Source organism: Perca flavescens, chromosome 21 (assembly GCF_004354835.1).
Source record: "Perca flavescens isolate YP-PL-M2 chromosome 21, PFLA_1.0, whole genome shotgun sequence".
NCBI classification, from domain to species: Eukaryota; Metazoa; Chordata; class Actinopteri; order Perciformes; family Percidae; genus Perca; species Perca flavescens.
Window position 1 is genome coordinate 16,139,573 of NC_041351.1, and position 19,430 is coordinate 16,159,002.

Below are 19,430 nucleotides of genomic sequence, written 5' to 3' on the forward strand. Positions count from 1 at the left end.
TCCAGTGAATCCAAACATTTTTTGACAGCAGCTTGTTAACGGATGTCAACCTGAGCTTAGGGAAGGTAGGGAAACTCTGGGATAGTACATTATTTAAATTGATTTAACTTGATGGAAAATGTGTTGTGAACGCTGCTTTTGTGATGCAATGAGTACAATGACACATGTTGATTGGCTTGGGTTCAATCCTCACAGCTAATCTTAGTCCACATTAACAAACCTGAATGTTGGTCTGTAGTTTTTGCGAGCATCACTTCTCTCAGTGCACAAAACCTCATTCAACATTTTAAGCGCACATGCATACTGTATAATCTTAAAATGAATCCACAATGTGGATGTTACAATTTGAGATACTTTGAATTATACTGGTATGCCACTTTATTAGGAATGTACATTTTCTGTAAAGGAAAATGTCCATCCATCTTATATATCTGCAGTGAAATGTTTTTCTTTGTGCTACAAGTGACTGGATATGGGTGAGAGGATTAACAATCTCACGCACCACCACTATATTATTTGAAAATTTATGATTATAGTAGTGATTAAAGGATTGGTTCATATTTGCTTTGTATTGTATCAAAATTGATCTGAAAAATGTCATAATTGTGGTTCTGCTGATCTTATGAGTCATATCACATAGTTGTGGCCAATGTAAATCACCTAGGACACTCTGATGTCACATTGATAAGTTAACAAAAAGGCAGATGTTGTAAGTGCCTCTATGAGGCCCCCGTAGGCTCTGATGTGAATTTAGGAGTTCATGCAAACTAGCTAGATTTAACTAGCTAAACCTTTACAGAAATACTTAATAGGTCAGTGGTTATTATTGAATATGTACATATCTGTATCTACACATGTGAATACATTAAAGTCATATGCAATTAATATATCTATGTATACTTTGTGAGTATAGGGAAACAAAGTTTCATAAAAACTGATTCTAATGGAATTTTTATATGTACGTCATCAGACAGGTTTTATCCTGCAATCTTTACTGAACCTAACTACACCGCTTAACCTGGCTTTCTGGTTATATACATATTAGGTCTGTATTTCCAAAAGAAAGTATGTACATTTATAATTTTACAGTACTGTATGCCTAATTCAGCTGTAATGACAAAAGAAAATTCTGAGTGTGTTCTTGGTTGTGTGTTTGCTTGGACAAGAGTATGTCCTACGTGGGGTAAATGCACTGTATCCTAATGAATATGAATGTACAGTACATGTAAATATTTCAATGGTTGCTGCTAATGCATCCTGAAAGGCCTGTTTTGGGACTGTTTCACTATTATATTTGGATTTATTAAGCATAGGAATACTAAAAGCTAATATAAGTACAGTCATTTAATTTGGGAAAGGAAGAGCCAAAAAATGATGTTTGATCAACTTTGAATTGTGCAATGAGAAGATTGACACCAGTTAAACCTCTATGTGTCGGTTATGATTTACAACACCAGTGCATGATGGCTGTGCCTAGCAACACAAAGGCTGCTTTGGCATTGACTCAGGATGTTACTGGTGCCAGAACAAAGACAGAAAAGTCTGTTTGGTGTCCAAACAAACAGTGGTGTGCTAGTATCCAATAATGGAGGTCTTTAGACATGTGTACTGTACATGTACACATATACAGGAATTTATAAATCTGGCACTAAGACTCTATTAACTTACAACCCCAAATCAGAAAAAGTTGGGACAGTATGGAAAACACAAATAAAAAAAAGTAGTGATTTCTAAATGTACTTTGACTTGCATTTCATTGCAGACAATACAACAGCACATAATTTAACGTGTTTCTCATGACTTTTTTTTTTTCAAAAAAAACAAAATTCCTATTTTGGTTCTTGCAACACATTTCAAAAAAAGTTGGAACAGTAAAGCATTTACCACTTTGTAATGTTGCCATTCCTTTTCACAACACTTGAAAGATGTTTAGGGACTGAAGACACCGAGAGATGAAGGTGTAATTTTGTACCATTCTTGCTGCAAACAAGTCTGAAGGTGGGCAACAGTACGGGGTCTTCGTTGTCGCATTTTGCGCTTCAAAATGCGCCACACAGTCTCTATTGTTGACAGGTCGGGACTGCAGGCAGGCCAGTCAAGTACCCGTATCCTCTTCCTCCGCAGCCAGGACTTTGTAATGTGTGCAGAATGTGGTTTTGCATTATCTTGGTTAAATATGCATGGACGTCCCTGGAAAAGATGTCTTCTTGAAGGCAGCATATTGTGTTCCAAAATCTCTATGTACTTTTCAGCATTAATGGTGCCATCACAGAAGTGCAAGTTACCTTTGCCAAGGGCACTGACACAATCCCATACCATGACAGACCCTGGCTTTTGAACTTGTTGCTGGTAACAGTCTGGATGATCCTTTGGTCCGGAGCACACGGCGTCCATTTCTCCCTAAAAATACTGATTCATCTTACCACAGTACACGTTTCCACTGTATGATGGTCCATCCCAGATGCCTCCGAGCCCAGAGAAGTCGACGGCGCTTCTGGACACTGTTAACATAGGGCTTCCTTTTGGCACAGTACAGTTTTCTTGCGCTCTTGTCCTTTACGCACTGAAATTCCTCCACATTCCTTGAATCTTTTAATTATGTTATGCACTGTTGAAGGTGAAATAAGCAAATGTCTTCCTATCTTTCTTTGAGGAACATTGTTTTTAAACATTTCAATAATTTTCTCACGTATTTGTTGGCAAACTGGTGATCCTTGGCCCAGCTTTGCTCCTAAAGGACTAGACCTTTCTTGGATGCTGCTTTTGTACCAAATCATAATTACAATCACCTGTTGACATCACCTGTTTCAAATCACATCATTATTTAAACAATTTACCTGATTACTAGCCCTAAATTGCTCCTGTCCCAACCTTATTTGGAATGTGTTGCAGGTCTGAATGACAAGAAAGCATGTATATTTACAAATGAAATTAAGTTGACCAGACAAAACATGAAATATGTTGTGTTCACATTGTCTGCAATGAAATACAAGTCAAAGTACATTTAGAAATCACTGCTTTCTTTTTTTATTTGGGTTTTCCATACTGTCCCAACTTTTTCTGATTTGGGGTTGTACTTCTGATTTTGTGCAGACATATTTGGGAAATGACACAGATTTATGCATCTGACACCAGGAGAAGGTCCTGCTACTCATAATAAGGTCTGCATGATGAGGCATGGCATTGCCTCTGTATTTAAATTTACATCAAAATACAATTTTAATACAATTACGAAGTCTATGCTTAATGGGTCCATGGTGGTTTAGGTTAATAGCTGCTGACTTTTCCTTGTCATGTAAGCCAAGGTCGCTTGTAGGATGTATGAGGGCCTTTACTCATAGTCGACTAAAGAATTTACCATACAACTGGTCTTTAGAAAATATGAACTGTTTTGCTAACAGCTTTTCTGTGGAGAAAACTGCAACTATACAGTGGAAATTGAAAGAGGAAGAGGGTGAAAAGAAGAGCAGACTGGAAGAGCTAATGCGACTGCAATAAAGGATAATGTTTGTACTGAGTTGATGTTTGCTTATGAGACCACAACAGAAGTGTTTAATCTCCCGTTAGATAATGCATGATGCCAGCACATGTGATACAAGAATTGTTTGCCATAACTGTAGGCAAAGAATTAGAAATGATCAACCTAATGTTGTTGACAAACATTTTCTTGAATTTGCACCTGTGTTTGCATGATGCATAGCTGAAGTTGGGGGATAAGCCTCCTGAAATGGTGTCAGCCAAATGTGTGATTCCACTACTTCTTTTAAATGTGAAAACTTCCATGAATAGTATTGAGTATGTTTGTATGTCTCCATCTGTCCGGACAAAAATGTGTTTTTCCATGAGGCGTACTTTTCATTCAAATGAAAAACACACACACACACACACACACACACACACACACACACACACACACACACACACACACACACACACACACACACACACACACACACACAATCTCCCTATCGCCTAATTTTGTTCAAAATGCTCTGTACATAATTCAATCCTGTAAAGATGGTGATTTGCTGAGATTTAACAGAATGGTGAGCATGGTGCTGGTCAGTTGGCTGGCAGCTTGTTTCATTCAGTCCGTTTGTTTTTCTAATATTGTCAACCACCAGTTTTATTGTCTCCATTTCTTGATATTGTTATTCAAGAATAACTTGTGTGCCAATTTTCTGTCTGTATGTTGGAGATAGACTGTTGGTAGAGTTGTCCTTACAGTTTAAATTTGTGCACTTCATTCTGACATGTACAGTTAACCAGCAGTTCACAGGTAATGGTAATCCCTGATTACTTTTCTATTGCACATAATGTTAGTGACACTATAAAACTGTTATTGATAACAATGTAATTGGCAAATTCCAAATATGAGAACAAGATTGGTTTATATAAGTTGAGCACCTCTATAAACCAATCACGATACAAGTGCTTACTCTTAATGTTAAAGTTTCAGTTCATTTCACTTCAACATGATTTCTTAAAAATTCTGTTTATTCTCTGTGAACTTAATATTAATGACTTTCTGTTCTTGTCTTCACAGTGTTAAGTTTCTAGCATTCGCCTCCTCTCTAATGTGGAGTCAGTAACTGGTAAACACAAATTTGCGGCGGGAGCCACGTAAGTGTGACACGGATGGACAGTTTAAAGGAGATCTTTGGGGTGACAAGAGAGCGACCAGAGGTTAATCATGAATTAAAAAATTGTATGGTCTGCTCCTCACGTTGTTACCAAAGCCACCTCTTGGAACTCCGACCACATTTTTGACAACTGTCTGACAGACCTTTTTTTCTTTTTTCGGCAAACTGACTGAGCATTGCACTGACACACTTTTGGGAGAGAAAAGGACTCCTGATTACACATTCCAGATGACATCTCTCTGACAACATTATACTTGCCATCTTGTGTGATGACAACTCAGTATTGTTTACAGTGCTGAACAACTGAGCAACTTCACACGTTTCTGAAAAACACTTGTCTTCACAAAGGACTGAATGAACAATGTAGCATCTCTGCTAACATATTGTAGCATTTGTTGGCTTGGAAATAACTTGACTTTATCCATCAACAGTTGGAAGAGAGAGGAATTTATGCATTCAAGGGATCTTATAGATGTCATTTTCCTCTTAGGTTCTTTTCCAGTAAAGAAAAAAATATATAGTACATGAGAGACAAAGGATTGGTCTTACTCATTAAAACACTTAACATTCCAAATGCACTAAATACAAACAGTGTATATGAAATCCATCAGTATTTACCAACACCCATACTTTGGCCCCTTTTCAAGTTTAGCACTTGTATAGCATGTTTGCCACTGAACTTATGTCTTCCATTCACTTCTATCAGACTGAAACACTGCCCTACTCACAAGTACTAAGATAATCAAAAACAGCACTATAAAGTTGAACAAATGAAGCACATGTAGCATCAGCTTAAACAGGTCGTGTATGGACTTTACTGTATATTTAGACTCACCTGAAACATTCACCATAAGAAAATGGTGGCAAAAGACATCTTTATCTCTCATGTACTGACATGGGCTTGCCTGAAAGTCTATGTGGGATACCAAAGGTCCTGTAGCAAGCACTTGCTGAATGACCTTCTGTAATGTATAGTAGATTAGAAGGAATATTTCACTGCTTCCGTTTGGTACACATTCCTCTAAAAGTACTTTAACTGCCACTAGCATCCCATGCCTATATACATATTACAAGTATTTTCCCATGTCTGCTCCTAATGACTGACAGTGCTCAGTCATGAGGAGCAAATTCTAATTACAACTAAAAAGACACCCCTGCCACAAGGACACTTTTTACATCACCTAAAACATTAGCTGGAGATTCTGCATTATCATTTTGAAAGGGACCAATCAGATAAATGCTACTCCTAACACAAAGGCCAACACTGCCAATAGGCACAAGAAGCTCCAGATGAATACTGCCCCATCTCTCTCTTGTCCCTCTTGCTGCCAACGACTGCTACTCAGGCAAGTCGATGTCAAGATAAGGATTCCCCTTAGGCAAAGGGGGAAATTAGAAGAAATGGACCAAGTGTAGAGCATGTGTGGAAGTGTACAAAGAGAACAAATCTATATTTTGATAAACAAATCAACTATCCATGACTTCGGAGGAAGTTGCTGAGCAGAAAAAAGTCCAGAATGGAAGAAAGAAAGAAAAAAAAATAAATAAATCAGATGCCAATGTTAATAGAACATTTGGCATCATGAAATGGAGTCAAAGTCCTGGGAAGAGATGGGAAGTAAATATTTTGTTATTTTTTTTTTTTTTTTGAAAGACAATGAGCAATGACAGACTCTTGCCTATAAAGACATGGGGATGACAAAGGATGGACGCTGAGATAAACAAATGAAAAAAAAAGATAATGCATTTTTGTAACTTTGTTTACCAGCATGACTAGTTTGCATGACTGTCTTTTCTGCAAACCCTTAGTTGAAGACAAGGGTGCTAGAAATACAAAAAAGTATATATAAAATGAATTAAAAAAATGTTATATGCAATTAATGTTTTAAAAAAAGATTATAATGAAAGAGAAGAGCTATATTTTGTTTTGAAAAGTAAAAAAATGTGAATATTGAAACATGTTTGTTTGCAAAGTACACCCTGAACTATGTTTTGTTTGATGAAATCTCTCTGCTACTACTGCCCTACATTCCCCATTCCAGTGTTTTTGCTGCCATAGTTTTAGTTTCTTTTTTATGCATCGAGCAGTATATTTTCTAACCATTCAATCAACAGAGATAATTCAAGACTTTGTCAAACTATAGCATTTGCGTAAAGGTTGTTTGTTAATCACAAAGTCCATGTTTTCCTCGAATCATTTGCACAACTACCGTAGCAGTAGCAGCAGCAGCAGCAGCAGCAGCAGCAGTTTTAAGACAACAGCTCTCCATACCACAACTTTGACTGCTTGATTAGTACTCATAGTTTGCTTCTTTTCTTTGGCAATAATACAAGAGTTGTCACACGATTGTAGCAGGGCAAATGGAGAACCTCGAGAGTATCTTCAACGCCTCAGTGTTAAAGAGATTCGTTAAGGTCTTGGATGTCCCGAGGCAGGATTTTGCTGGGATGGGCAGTTCTGTTCCACTAGTCCTAGTAGTAGAAAAATGGGAGCACAAGTCCAGGTTATACAATAAAGACCAATAAAAGACTATGAAAGATAATATACTGGCGAACAATCAAGAGAGATTTCAGGTTTGCATGGAACCAACTGCCATTCCAAAGTTTGTGTGTGGTTTAAAGGACTCAGGTGTGTTGGTGTGTGTGAATGTAGGTGTTTTCTTTCTAACATAATAAATTCTAGTACGGTATATAGATAACGATAATGTGAACACCTCACCGTGATGTGTAAAAAAACGCATGCATTATGACTTGATAATCTCTCGAGGGGGAAACAGAGTCTTGACATATCCCCTTAGCCTCCTATCATTGTTTGTCATGAATCCAGTCCCGATAACTATGAACACTGTGCCGTGTCGTAGAGCAGAAACGTCTTCCTTTGAGATGCAACTGAAAACTACTCACACTCACAGTGTCAGCATGAGTGTGTAGAGGTAGCTCGTCTTGTTTTTTTAGATGGTCAGGTCTTTGCATTCGTCGTTACCCATGGAGTTACCGTCATCCAGCTGGCTAGTTGGCAGCTCATTACAGCACACAACACAGCCATGTGAGCACCAATCAAAGAGACCCAGAGCTTCCAAAATGATGTCAGTGAAGTACTTTAAGTGTTGTGAGAAAGAGGATGAGAGATACCAGTATCCACCGTGGGGAGATTGATGAAAAATGAAAAAAGCTTAAAAGAGCATCTCAATGTTGAGTGCTCTCCAAGTCCCTCATCCTTGGTTTGGTATTTCAAGTGAGTTTCCGGCCCTGCAGGTCCAGGGCTCCGCTCAGGCAGCTGAATGGTCCTCTGTCCATTCCCAGTACATTACAGTTGGAGGCTCTCCAGAATATCGTGTGATGTAGACTACACAGACCATTCAAGGTTTTGCAGGTTCTAGAGCCTTTGTCTATTTGCAAAAATGGTCCATGGGATTTTGTTTTGGTCTCTTATCTTTTTAAAGCTCCCGGTTTCAGTTCCAGTTCGGAAGGCATTAAGTAACTATGGCTTTGATGGTCACAAAAATGTTTATGAATATTTTAGAGGTAAACTTCTAGCAATGGTGTGCACACTTGCAAAAACTTTGTGCTTCACCCAGCGGTTTGTGTTTTCATGCCCGAGTACTGTCTTTTTTCTTTCCTTATTTTTCACTGTTACGTTTGTCATTTCTTCATTCTCTACATTGTGACTGCTATGCCAATGCCAGGCTGAAAAAGATGTCTTTCCTTTTCTATTGCATAATACTGCCATTTGATTAAGTCATGTTGAACAGAATGAGTTACAATGTTTAGAGTGCTAAGTCTGTTTTATTTTCTAAAGTTTGCAATCTGTTATACAATGTTAAAGATTTCATGTGTAACACTCACATAACCAAAAGAAAAAAAATGCTTTACATGGTAAGTAGGTGCCACTGTTAACCTAATGGCTACAATGTGTTGTAACAGTATGACATGTCCTCTCCAGGTGTTTAGAAGGTGTTATGTGGTCCTTGGTTGACACATCCTCTACAATAGCCTATTGATTTTCTTTGTGCCTGTTTCTGTTAAATGTTGTTTTTACTTTTTTTAAATTGAGGACACTGTATGCAATCTGCACCAAGAATGCCGCTGATTGACACTTACTGTATGCTCCCTGAGACACAGATGCTCTGTCATCAGTTCAGATGATTGCAACCACATGTGTAGTGGCTTTATGGCTTTCCATAAAGTGACATAGCAATCATACTAACCTAAAAATATTTTATTTTCACAAAGTGATAAGACCAGGGTTGTTTTAGAGGAAATGTTATCATACTGAATAGTTTTCTAATATATTTAAGATCTTATTTTAATTAGAAATAATGTGACTAACACCACAATAGTCATACCGATATACATACATTTAATATTACAGGCTAACATCATGCATTTACATAAGCATTCCAAAGATACAAGATGTATGTTCATTTTACATGCCTTCAGATTGTATAAAACAGACTTATGTACTAGTCCATTGTACTGCAGTCTTAGTAGGAGAGTGAATGGGGAGAAGAGGTGGTCACTGGAGTATCTGGTTGTGATTTATGCCGGATTTTATTTTTTAAATGTTGGGACACAAAGAACAACTCATCAAGAACTGTATAAATTATATTTCAATGGAATGTTCATGATCTATCTTTTTATATTTTGAAGAAAAAATAGAAACATATCAATAAAGTGTCATAATTGAACATATTTCTACTATTGAGACTTAAAATGTATGAATGTCAATGCGATCTAATGTGAACCAATCTCCATAGCAGCTTGAATGAATAACTGAACTAACAGTCATGAGATTCTTTTTCAGAGACATTAAAATTGCTTAAAATCATTGAAATAAACTTAAAATAAATGAAAAAGTGACATCAATGTTGTGTCAGTTTATTTAAGATTCCTAACTGATGAAACGTGTGCTTCTGTGCATACGGACTTCTGTACTGACTGTCACTTGCTCTATTCATCAGTAATTCGTCAGCAACAGGATACCACAATACACTGACTGATATAATCTGGCTTGAAGTGTGGACACAAAAAAATCAAAGTCTTCCAAAAAACTGAAGGATGACATTACATTTGCAACTGGAAGTTTAAGTATATGGGGTATTTTGATGCCAGCATTTCCAAGAAGGTCCAACTGTGAAGTTTCTTTTTTCATTTATTAATTAATATTAATGGTATAATTTATGTTATTTTATCATTAGTTTAGGGTGATATAAAATTATTGGTTATAATGAGCATTACAAATTGTTTGTAAGCATCTATAAACATGATTTGCTAATGCTTATAATAATTAGTCAATGATTAATAAAGCAAATTATCATTCATTTGGCTCCATTAAATCTTTTTTGAGTGATCTATAAAAGAGATGATTTTTTGTGCACGGATACCCTCTAAATAATATTTAAAAGATGATTTATCTAAGTATAAGTATTTATCAACCATTAATAAGGTATTATAATCATCAGTTGCAACTTTATAAAAGCCATTCCAAATAATGTTTGCCAGTTTACAAATCATTTGGTAATCATTAACAAATAACTGTTAAAATAACAAATTATAGCTTAACTAATAATGAATAAACATGACTTATCATTTAACGTTAGAAAAATCTATTAACTTAAGTTTAATTTGCTATCAATTATTTAAGCGTTACCAACTTATTTAATTTGTTGCTGTACAGTTACAAAAGCAGCTATTGTACATATGAGTCATCAACTAGAATGCCAGTTCACAGTGTTAAAGTGGGTGAAGTTGTCTGACAGTCTTTTATGACATATCACATTGTAAATCTTGGGAAAGGGAAATGGAAAAATCAGCAACTTAGGTAAATCAAAAGTAGAAAAGTAGACAATTAAGAGCTCTTAATAGGACACCTGCACAGTGGAAAAAGATTACTAAATAATCTTAGCACTGCTGTTTGGAGAATGAGTATGTACCATAAGCTGGTGTAAGGACCACATGGTAAGAAATAGCAATGTGGTCTGATGAGTCATCCATTTTCTACTCATATACCCAGATACCTCAGATATCCACTGTCTGTTTCAAACGGCTTCTACGTGGTGATGAATCTGTGGTCGTATGTGCAGCCATCTCATGGGAGTCTCATTATTGCTCTGCATAGCTGAGTAGAAGCTAAAGAATTTAAAGCCATTTTACACAGTATTCCCTCATCCAAGATTATGAGGCACAACGCTAAAAATAACACTACATTTTTATGGGGTGTCATTTTAGAAGAAGGAAGATTCATCTGTTACACCCCAAAAAAACTGGAAGAATTTCTTGGATTTACTCGATTTTCATTTAGATTGTATTGCTAATTTATTATGTCCACACTCTGTACACATGCTCATGCTTATTGCTTTCTAAGCACATTTACACAAAAGGTTGTCAGATTTATAGTAAGCTGAGTTTCATGATTTAATGACAAATGTGATCAAATGGGAATGTAATGTAGCAGCTGTGAGGAAATGTCGGCACAGGCCTCCTTCAGTTTTTTCCCCTTTGTGCCAAAACTTCACCTCCCTCTGGTGGTAATACACAGTAGTGTCTGGTTTGGTATATATTCAGATGGATGAGGACCTATGACTAATAACAGTAAATCTTTATTGATTAATTGATTGGATTGATTTAGTCTTTTTGTATTTGGTTGTTTTTGTCATTTATTTTATCGTTTTAAAAATTAACTGAACAAAAAGTACCAAAAATAATAATATAATTTTTGTATATTATTATTATTATTATTATTATTATTATTATTATTAAAGTCCTATTTAATGTGACACAACCCCATGATTCCATTTAATTTTTTAGCTGTTTTTGCATTGTTTTTCTCCCTTTTATGAGTAAGTCATAAGTCATGGTGAATAGGTCAAACTTCAGAAGACAGTTGTATTACTAAAGCTATAGTGCATAGTTTCTGCCGCCCCCATGAGGAATTCTAAGTGACAACAAAACTGTTGGCGTGTCCACATGATACAATATTTTAGAATATTTCCAATAGAAAGTCTCTCTAAACATAAAAAAAAAAAAAACTTGCATTAGCTAAATGATGACTGTTGTGCTGCTCTACAAATAAAAAGGTGAGCCAATTTACCCAATAACACATTCATCTTATTGCTCTCATAGGGATTCCTTTTCTACTTTGTGACAAAACTACCCATGAGGCCAAAATAAACCTTATTTTGTAGTTCTCAACAAAGCTTCTACTTCTACTCCTCATTAGCCTTCTTACAATTTACTGCACAGCTGGCAAAGCTGTAATGCCAATGCTAAAATTACAGCTAGACTATACAATGCTACAACGGCAAAAAAAAAAAAAAAAAAAACAGTTTTACTGCATACACGATGACAAAGTTAGTAGTTAACAGCGCTTTATGCTTCGTTTAAAACAAGTAAACAAATTGACAGTGGGGTCAACAACTTACATGTGTGCATTGTGATTGGCTACTTTTACCCAGTTGCTTGTTTGAGATTAGGGTTGTGTACTGTACTTGGTGCTTTTTAGGGTACCGACCGAATTATGTCGGTACTACAGAGTACCGTAAAAGGTCCTATGACATGGTGCTCTTCTGGATGCTTTTATATAGACCTCAGTGGTCCCCTAATACTGTATCTGAAGTCTCTTTCCCATAATTCAGCCTTGGTGCAGAATTACAGCCACTAGAGCCAGTCCCACAATGAGCTTTCCTTAGGATGTACCATTTCTGTGTCTGTAGCTATTGAGGAGGAGAGAGGGGGGGCAAGATGGATGTTGGGGGTGTGGCCTTGACCAACTGCCACTTTGCTCGTTTGAAAGCCATGATGTCTCTCTCTCTAATGGGCAGGCCAAATTCTCTGGGCGGGCAAAGCAGAGAAAGGGGAGGTAACCTTCCAGATTGGTCCATCTGAGCTTTCATTTTCAGAGCAGGATACCCAGGGCTCGGTTTACACCTATTACCATTTCTAGCCTCTGGGGGACCATAGGCAGGGTGGGGGAACTGATATTAATGTTAAAAAACCTCATAAAGTGAAATTTTCATGACATGGGACCTTTAAATCAAACGGTGCCAAATTTCAGTACCTGAGAGTGCAAAAAGGGCGAGCTTCTCTGTCCTCTCCTCTGCATGTTTGACAGAGTGGGGCTCAGCTCCGACACGCGTGCAGATGGAGCGAGACTATAGGTCGCCTCTGCAACTTGTTCACAAGTCACAGTGAGCCACGGCAATGCCCATAAAGCAGTCGCAAGTGTGGTTACACTCCCACAGACAGCGTTCGCTGCATTATAATATAATGGCGAGCCGAAAGCGGTCTCAGTGCGGTTACACTTCCTCTGAGACAGGCACAACAGCGTTTTCTCTGCCCTGGTGACAAGCTGGAGGTTGTAGGGCAAGGAAAGGCAATTCAAATTTCTATATATAAAACAAAGAACATTTTTTATTTAAAGTCATAAAAAAAAGATATAGAAAATAAAAACAGGCTAAAATAGAATGAAATACAAATACAAGAATGAAATGCAGTGTAAGAAATTAATAATTATTTAATTTAATGGGTTGTAGGGATGGGTTAGGGAGAGGATTTATTTTGTCTAGTGTGTAAAATGTCTAAATAAATAACAGAATGTTGATGTTGGAATGTTTTTGTCATTATACAGAGTAAAGTACTGAAAGAAGGTACCGTTGGATATCGGCACTGAATTTCAGGTACCAGTAGCGGTTAAAATGTGAACGGTACCCAACCCCATTTCAGATACACTAAAACAGGACTGAACTGTATCTTGTTCATGTACTCAAAATGAGGGTACAGTTGCAAATTATGTTGTATTTATTTGTATATGGTAAATTTATTATACAGGTTAGAAGAAAGATATCGTTTGATAACATAAAAATCTGTCTTTTATCATTTTAAGAGAGCAAAAATGTCACATTTTCATAGTTTTGGGGGGGTCAAATTCATTCTACTAAATACATTTTTGGGTGGTAAAAGAAAGCAACTTTATTTGAATTACATACTTGCTTTACATGTAAGCATATTGTACCTCTTTTAATCTTAAACTATATTAGGTTCTGTAGTTGTCTTGGTCTAACAATCTAAATTATAGGAAATATAAAAAGTGCAACAAAAAGGGCTTTTTGCAAAATAATAATATGGGAGTATAAATCCCCCATATTAATGCAAAACAATTTTAACTTCTCCATATAAAAGTAATTTAGCAAAATCTTTATATTTGCTGATATTGGAATGGAAAATAGGCTATTTGTTATGCATGTGTTTTTCTACGACTATCAGGTCCACTGTTTTTTTTGTTTTTAAATAACACATTCATATCAAATATGAGTAACAGTGAGGGACCTCTGCCAGTCAGAATACCATGCTTGTTAGGGGGGGTAATACCATGCGGTGCCAGGCAGAGGTGACATTTGATACGGAGGTTGAAGGTTGTCTTGCCTCATAGCTAAAATGGAGGGAAAGGACAGGGTGGGGTTGGAGGGATCTAGCAGAGATTGAATTTCAACAGGACAGCATTCCCAAAAAGATTTCAAGACAGACAACGTGAGGCAGCAAGGGACAGGATAAGAACGTAGATGTTCCCTGAGCAAACAACTGGAAGCAGTTTTTGTACAGCCTGGTTTGGAGACTGCCAAACAAGGACATTGTGTATATGACATACGGATATGATGACAGAAAACCTGATGAGCCACAGGACACAAACAATGTGATTTTTCATCCTGCCATTAGCCTCTGTCAGCAGCTGTTTTACACTTAGTGAGTAAACGCTTTCATCTTGCTAACTTGGTACTAACATTGCTTATTTAACTTTTTTTATTCACGGTTCACCTCCTAAATAAAATAAAATAATTAAGTAACATTTAAAAGAAATGTGCAACAGTGATGAAATCTGTCATGGGAAATGTTTACTATACAAACAGACACTGCTACAGTATCTCCCCTACAACCATTTGCTTCTAATGCCATCTGTAATGAAAACCAAAACTATCACTCTGGTTTCAGACAGGGTTTGCTTTTAAGCCCAGTTGTTCTGTGGTTTGGCCTGGGATACACACAGGAATGGACAGCAGTGACCCACAGGACGATGAAAGAGGAGGCAGAAGGAAAGAGAGCGATGGAGAGAACGGTAAACAGCTGAAAAACCAATTCAACTGTGAGGAAAAAGGAGAGAAGGAGATCCAAGTGAACGAGAAGGAGAAGAAGAAAGAGACCCGGCATTCTGGGTCTCTATGGAGGAATGGATGGGCGCTGAGTGAAAGACTGGCCATCAATGTCTCTGGGATGCGTTATGAAACTCAGCTTCGCACCTTAGCCCAATTCCCTGACACCTTGCTTGGTGACCCTAGGCGTAGGTTACGGTACTTTGACCCACTTCGAAATGAGCTCTTCCTAGACCGAAACCGTGCCTGCTTTGATGCCATTCTGTACTTCTACCAGTCAGGTGGGAGGCTTCGGAGGCCCGCGAACATACCCCTGGACGTCTTCATGGATGAGCTGATGTTCTACGAGCTGGGACAGGACATCATGAGTCGCTTCAAGGAGGACGAAGGTTTTGCAAAAGAGGAGGAGAGGCCGCTACCGTCCAACGAAATCCAGAAAAGACTATGGATGTTGTTTGAGCACCCCGAGTCCTCATCAGCGGCACGCATCATAGCCATCATCAGTGTCATGGTCATTGTGGTGTCCATCCTCATCTTCTGCCTGGAGACATTGCCCGACTTCAGGAATGAGAAAGAGACACGAGAGGTAGGAAATGTGATTAAAAGGTTAAATACATGTTTTACATTTGGCGTATAGATAGGGTAGGTCAAAAGGGAAAGCTTTGGACACGAGAGAATATATTGTTAGTCGTCATTTTAAAAAGGCGTTCTGTCTTGACAAAATAACCCTACAACCCAATCTTTTTATATTTTCATGTCATGAGTTTATGTTCAATATCACACTAATACATTTAATTCCACTTGCTGAAACAGAGACACTAAAAACTAAAATCAAACCTGGGTCTAATGTCTTCAATGGGATGTGTGTGACTCCCTGGGTCAAATGGAAACCTGATATCACGGGAAGCAGGCGTTTAGGTAAACACACACTTGGTGTGTACTACAGAGAGTTAGAGGAAAAATAATGACATGGGGACTATATGCCAATGTCTGTCAGAGAGAGAGAGAGAGAGAGAGAGAGAGAGAGAGAGAGAGAGAGAGAGAGAGAGAGAGAGAGAGAGAGAGAGAGAGAGAGAGAGAAGCTTATGGTGTGATTATTTTAGTCAGCTGTTAAATTTGATACACTCAGATTCAGGAAGCGCTAAAGGGTACAGGGAGTAACAGGGGTGGCCTGAAATATAAATAAAAGGAGAGAAAGGAAAGACAGGGTGAGGAGACGGTTAGATGTGTTAATAAAAGGTCACACAAGTGACCAAACACATATGCAAAGGTGAGCCAAAGCTTTCTGGCGGCTTAGAACCAGAGACTAAAAGGTCTCACAGGACGAGAAGCATACGTTGGGTCATGTTAACACATTCCTCCAGGACTGCTGTGCTAGGCCAAGCTGCTTTTGCAAAAGGGAGCTGCCAGGAAACTACTGTAACTTACTTCAGTCCAAGTCAGCGGCAGACCCACTGAACCGTATTGGCAATGTAACAGGGATCCAGGATAGCAACCAAGGTGGAGATGGACGAGGAGACGTTATCATGTTTCTCTTCGGAGATCTCACGGGGTTATATTTAGTTTTAGGAGAGCCCTTGGAGCAGATCAACACATACATGTCCACCTTTAGTAATAAACACTGTCACTAACCTGCTACTGAAAGTCATAAAGAATACTTTGTTTATTTAAACTACCCTGAAACTGTATATATTACACACAGCCCATTACAGCATACTAAAGTGATCCCTTTATATCTGTATCATCCGCTTTCACACATTTAACTTGATGTTAAGTGTAAGATGTTTTAAATAGCCACTATCCAGTGCTTGAATGTAATGCCAATAACGGACATGGAAGATGGAAAGACAGGTGGACTGAAAAGAGAGATAGCTAAAGCTGTGACTGAAATGTAAAGCCGCAGATGCCAAACGCTTTTATGATGGTGTCAAAAGTGAGAACCAATGAGATGGTTGACAACATACTGAAGTGCTATGTAGTTTATTAGAAACCCCCCAAAACAATAGCTCAGTAGCAATTTGCAAAATGACATAAAAAGAATAGTTTGACATTTTGGGTAATAGGTTTATTTGCTTTCTTACTGAGACTTAGATAATGTCTATACCGTCAATATATAGCTGGAGCCTCTAACTGCTTAGCTTAGCTGCTTAGCATAAAGACTGGTAAGGGGGGGTAAATCTGTAAATCTGTACGAGTAAAATGGAAAAATATCAATTCAAGGAGGGTTATTTGCCAAAGTATTTCTAGGCAAGAAATGTTTCAGTTTTAGTTTGTGTCATTTTTACACGTTTGGTTTTTGCACAGTTTAAACAATTGTTTACACAGTTTTCTGCATTATGTTTAAAAAAAAAAAATGAAAAATTCATAATGGCGCATATCAGAAAACACATACACCGACATGTCTGTGATAGGTCAATATGGACCAAAAATATCGTCCGACCAATATATCGGTCTGCTTCTTGTATTTAATTCTTTTTAAAATGATAGGCCTAGTACTACTTTACTTTTCAAGTATGTTTTGTACCTTTCCTGTCTGTCCTGTCTCCTTTACTTTAGGCATATTTTTACAAGTACCACTCCCAGGCAAAGAACGTATCGGAGAACATGCCTCTTCCACACAGTGTTTTCCATGACCCCTTCTTCCTGGTAGAAACCGTCTGCATATGCTGGTTCTCCTTCGAGCTCCTCATGCGCTTCGCTTGTTCTCCCAGCAAGATGTACTTCTTCAAGGATGTCATGAACATCATCGATTTCAGTGCCATCCTACCCTTTTTTGTCACTCTGGGAACAGAGCTGGCCAAGGATAATGACGCCTCTCCAGCCACATCCTTGGCCATCATCAGAGTCATCAGGTTAGTGAGGGTGTTCAGGATCTTTAAGTTGTCTCGTCACTCTAAGGGCCTTCAGATCCTTGGTCAGACACTGAAGGCCAGCATGCGTGAACTGGGCCTGCTGATCTTCTTCCTGTTTATTGGCGTCATCATCTTCTCCAGTGCCATCTACTTTGCTGAGGCTGACCACACCGACACACACTTTATCAGTATACCACATGCCTTCTGGTGGGCAGTTGTCACCATGACCACAGTGGGTTATGGTGACATGTACCCAGCAACAGTGTGGGGTAAGCTAGTGGGCTCGATGTGCGCCATTGCTGGTGTTCTCACCATCTCGCTGCCAGTGCCCGTCATAGTGTCCAACTTTAGCTACTTCTACCATCGGGAGACTGAATGTGAGGATCATACCGAGTACACACATGTCCAGACGGGTCTGTGGGAGGACAAGGGTCCAGAAGGGGAGATAGAGGAAATAGAGGAAGGGGATAGAGATCCAGAGGGAGATTATTATGCCATTGAAGGCATATGCAACCCTTTGAAAGGGACTCTGCTGGGCGGACTGTGTACAGGGCAGGGCACAGAGTTCAGAGGAGGAAACATGTATCTGAGGGAAACACTGGTTACTCAAGTGTAGGGAGGCGAGTGTTATTGTGTACCATTTGACAAAGACACAGTAGGAAAAAGTTATTTGAAGGGAATGAAAAAAAACAGAATGAAACACAATGAATGAAATTAGAAGAAAAAAAAAAAAAAAAAAAAAAAAAAAACTATAAATATGACACTAATATGCCCACTAAATAATTTTTATTGCCTTTCTTTGTTCATTTATATGTATTTATTATATCACTAGCCAGGCAAATGTTGCTGAAAGGCAACTATTGTATAATATATAACAATAAAAGACAGTGAGTTTTACATTCTCAGGGTGTTGATATAAATATAATATGAGCTGTTATTTATTAATGCTATCAGCTTGTGTTTGAAAATGACTTTCTGAATGTCTGATCTGTGCCTTGAAACTATGATGTCTTAGTACTGTCACGTTTTGGCTTAATGTTTGAAGTGGAAGCAGATAGATTATTGGCAATATAGATGTCATGTCTCATCAAAACCTCAACCAAACACCAGCAGAGCCGTCGCTGCAGACAGATTGAGATATCCTGTAAACCAAGCCCACATTCTCAACATTCTTCTGTGAGTAATGTACAAAGTTCACATTTGTGTAGTTTTGGCTTATGTGACCTGAAGTGACTGATATGACCTTTATCATGCTGTAATACAACACTGTTGCATTACTTTATGACACAGTGTTACCCTTTTGTGTTAAAGAGGAACGTTTTGATTGTTAGAACAAAAGTTCTGTATTTACTTGCTTAATTATGCACTCAGTGTTTTTAATAAAGATTATATTTTATTAATTTTCTAAAAGAAGCAGTGTTATTTATGGTTGCCTGTGGTATTGAGCAATTATTTAGATAAAAGGTGCTGGTGCCACTGGAATAAAAAACATATTTGCCTATGGGATATAGCAGTGTTTAGGATATGAAATGCACTAGAGAAACATAATTCAATTTAATCCTTCACTGTTTAGCCTACTGCATCGGAGCACAACGGTTAGTGACAGAGGTCTGCCAGATTGAATCTTTGTTTCACTGTTGTGTGGCCGACCTTTTCCCCAGCTACTAAGCTGTTATAAGCAGTAGCTTCCAATAACGTTCTCAGTTTCAATGGAACACATAAGACTTTCCACAACATCACAGTGATGACTTATGGAAGGTATGTGTGCTAATGTTACATTGCTAGAGGGAACT

General features: G+C 38.0%; 2 protein-coding genes across 4 annotated transcripts in view; both read left to right on the forward strand.

Annotated features, from left to right (window-relative positions):
- Window positions 1-8,953, forward strand: part of LOC114548448 (potassium voltage-gated channel subfamily C member 1) — a 51,684-nt gene extending 42,731 nt beyond the window's left edge. For both annotated transcript variants that reach the window (XM_028568413.1, XM_028568414.1), the window contains one exon: window positions 4,547-8,953. Coding sequence is in view for 1 of the 2 variants with exons in the window: in XM_028568414.1 (XP_028424215.1) it covers window positions 4,547-4,560 (14 nt within the window). In the remaining variant the exon portion in view is untranslated. The remainder of the gene's footprint in view (window positions 1-4,546) is intronic.
- Window positions 8,954-14,113: 5,160 nt separating this feature from the next.
- LOC114548449 (potassium voltage-gated channel subfamily A member 7) lies at window positions 14,114-19,002 on the forward strand. 2 transcript variants are annotated; one of them, XM_028568417.1, is made up of 3 exons: window positions 14,114-14,381; window positions 14,683-15,371; window positions 17,342-19,002. In XM_028568417.1, the coding sequence occupies exons 2-3, from the start codon at window positions 14,685-14,687 to the stop codon at window positions 18,251-18,253; spliced, it is 1,599 nt and encodes a 532-aa protein (XP_028424218.1). In that variant the 5' UTR covers window positions 14,114-14,381; window positions 14,683-14,684; the 3' UTR covers window positions 18,254-19,002. The 2 variants fall into 2 exon arrangements, with proteins under 2 accessions (XP_028424218.1, XP_028424217.1); XM_028568416.1 differs by having other exon boundaries at window positions 14,116-14,381; window positions 14,628-15,371.
- Window positions 19,003-19,430: the final 428 nt, after the last annotated feature.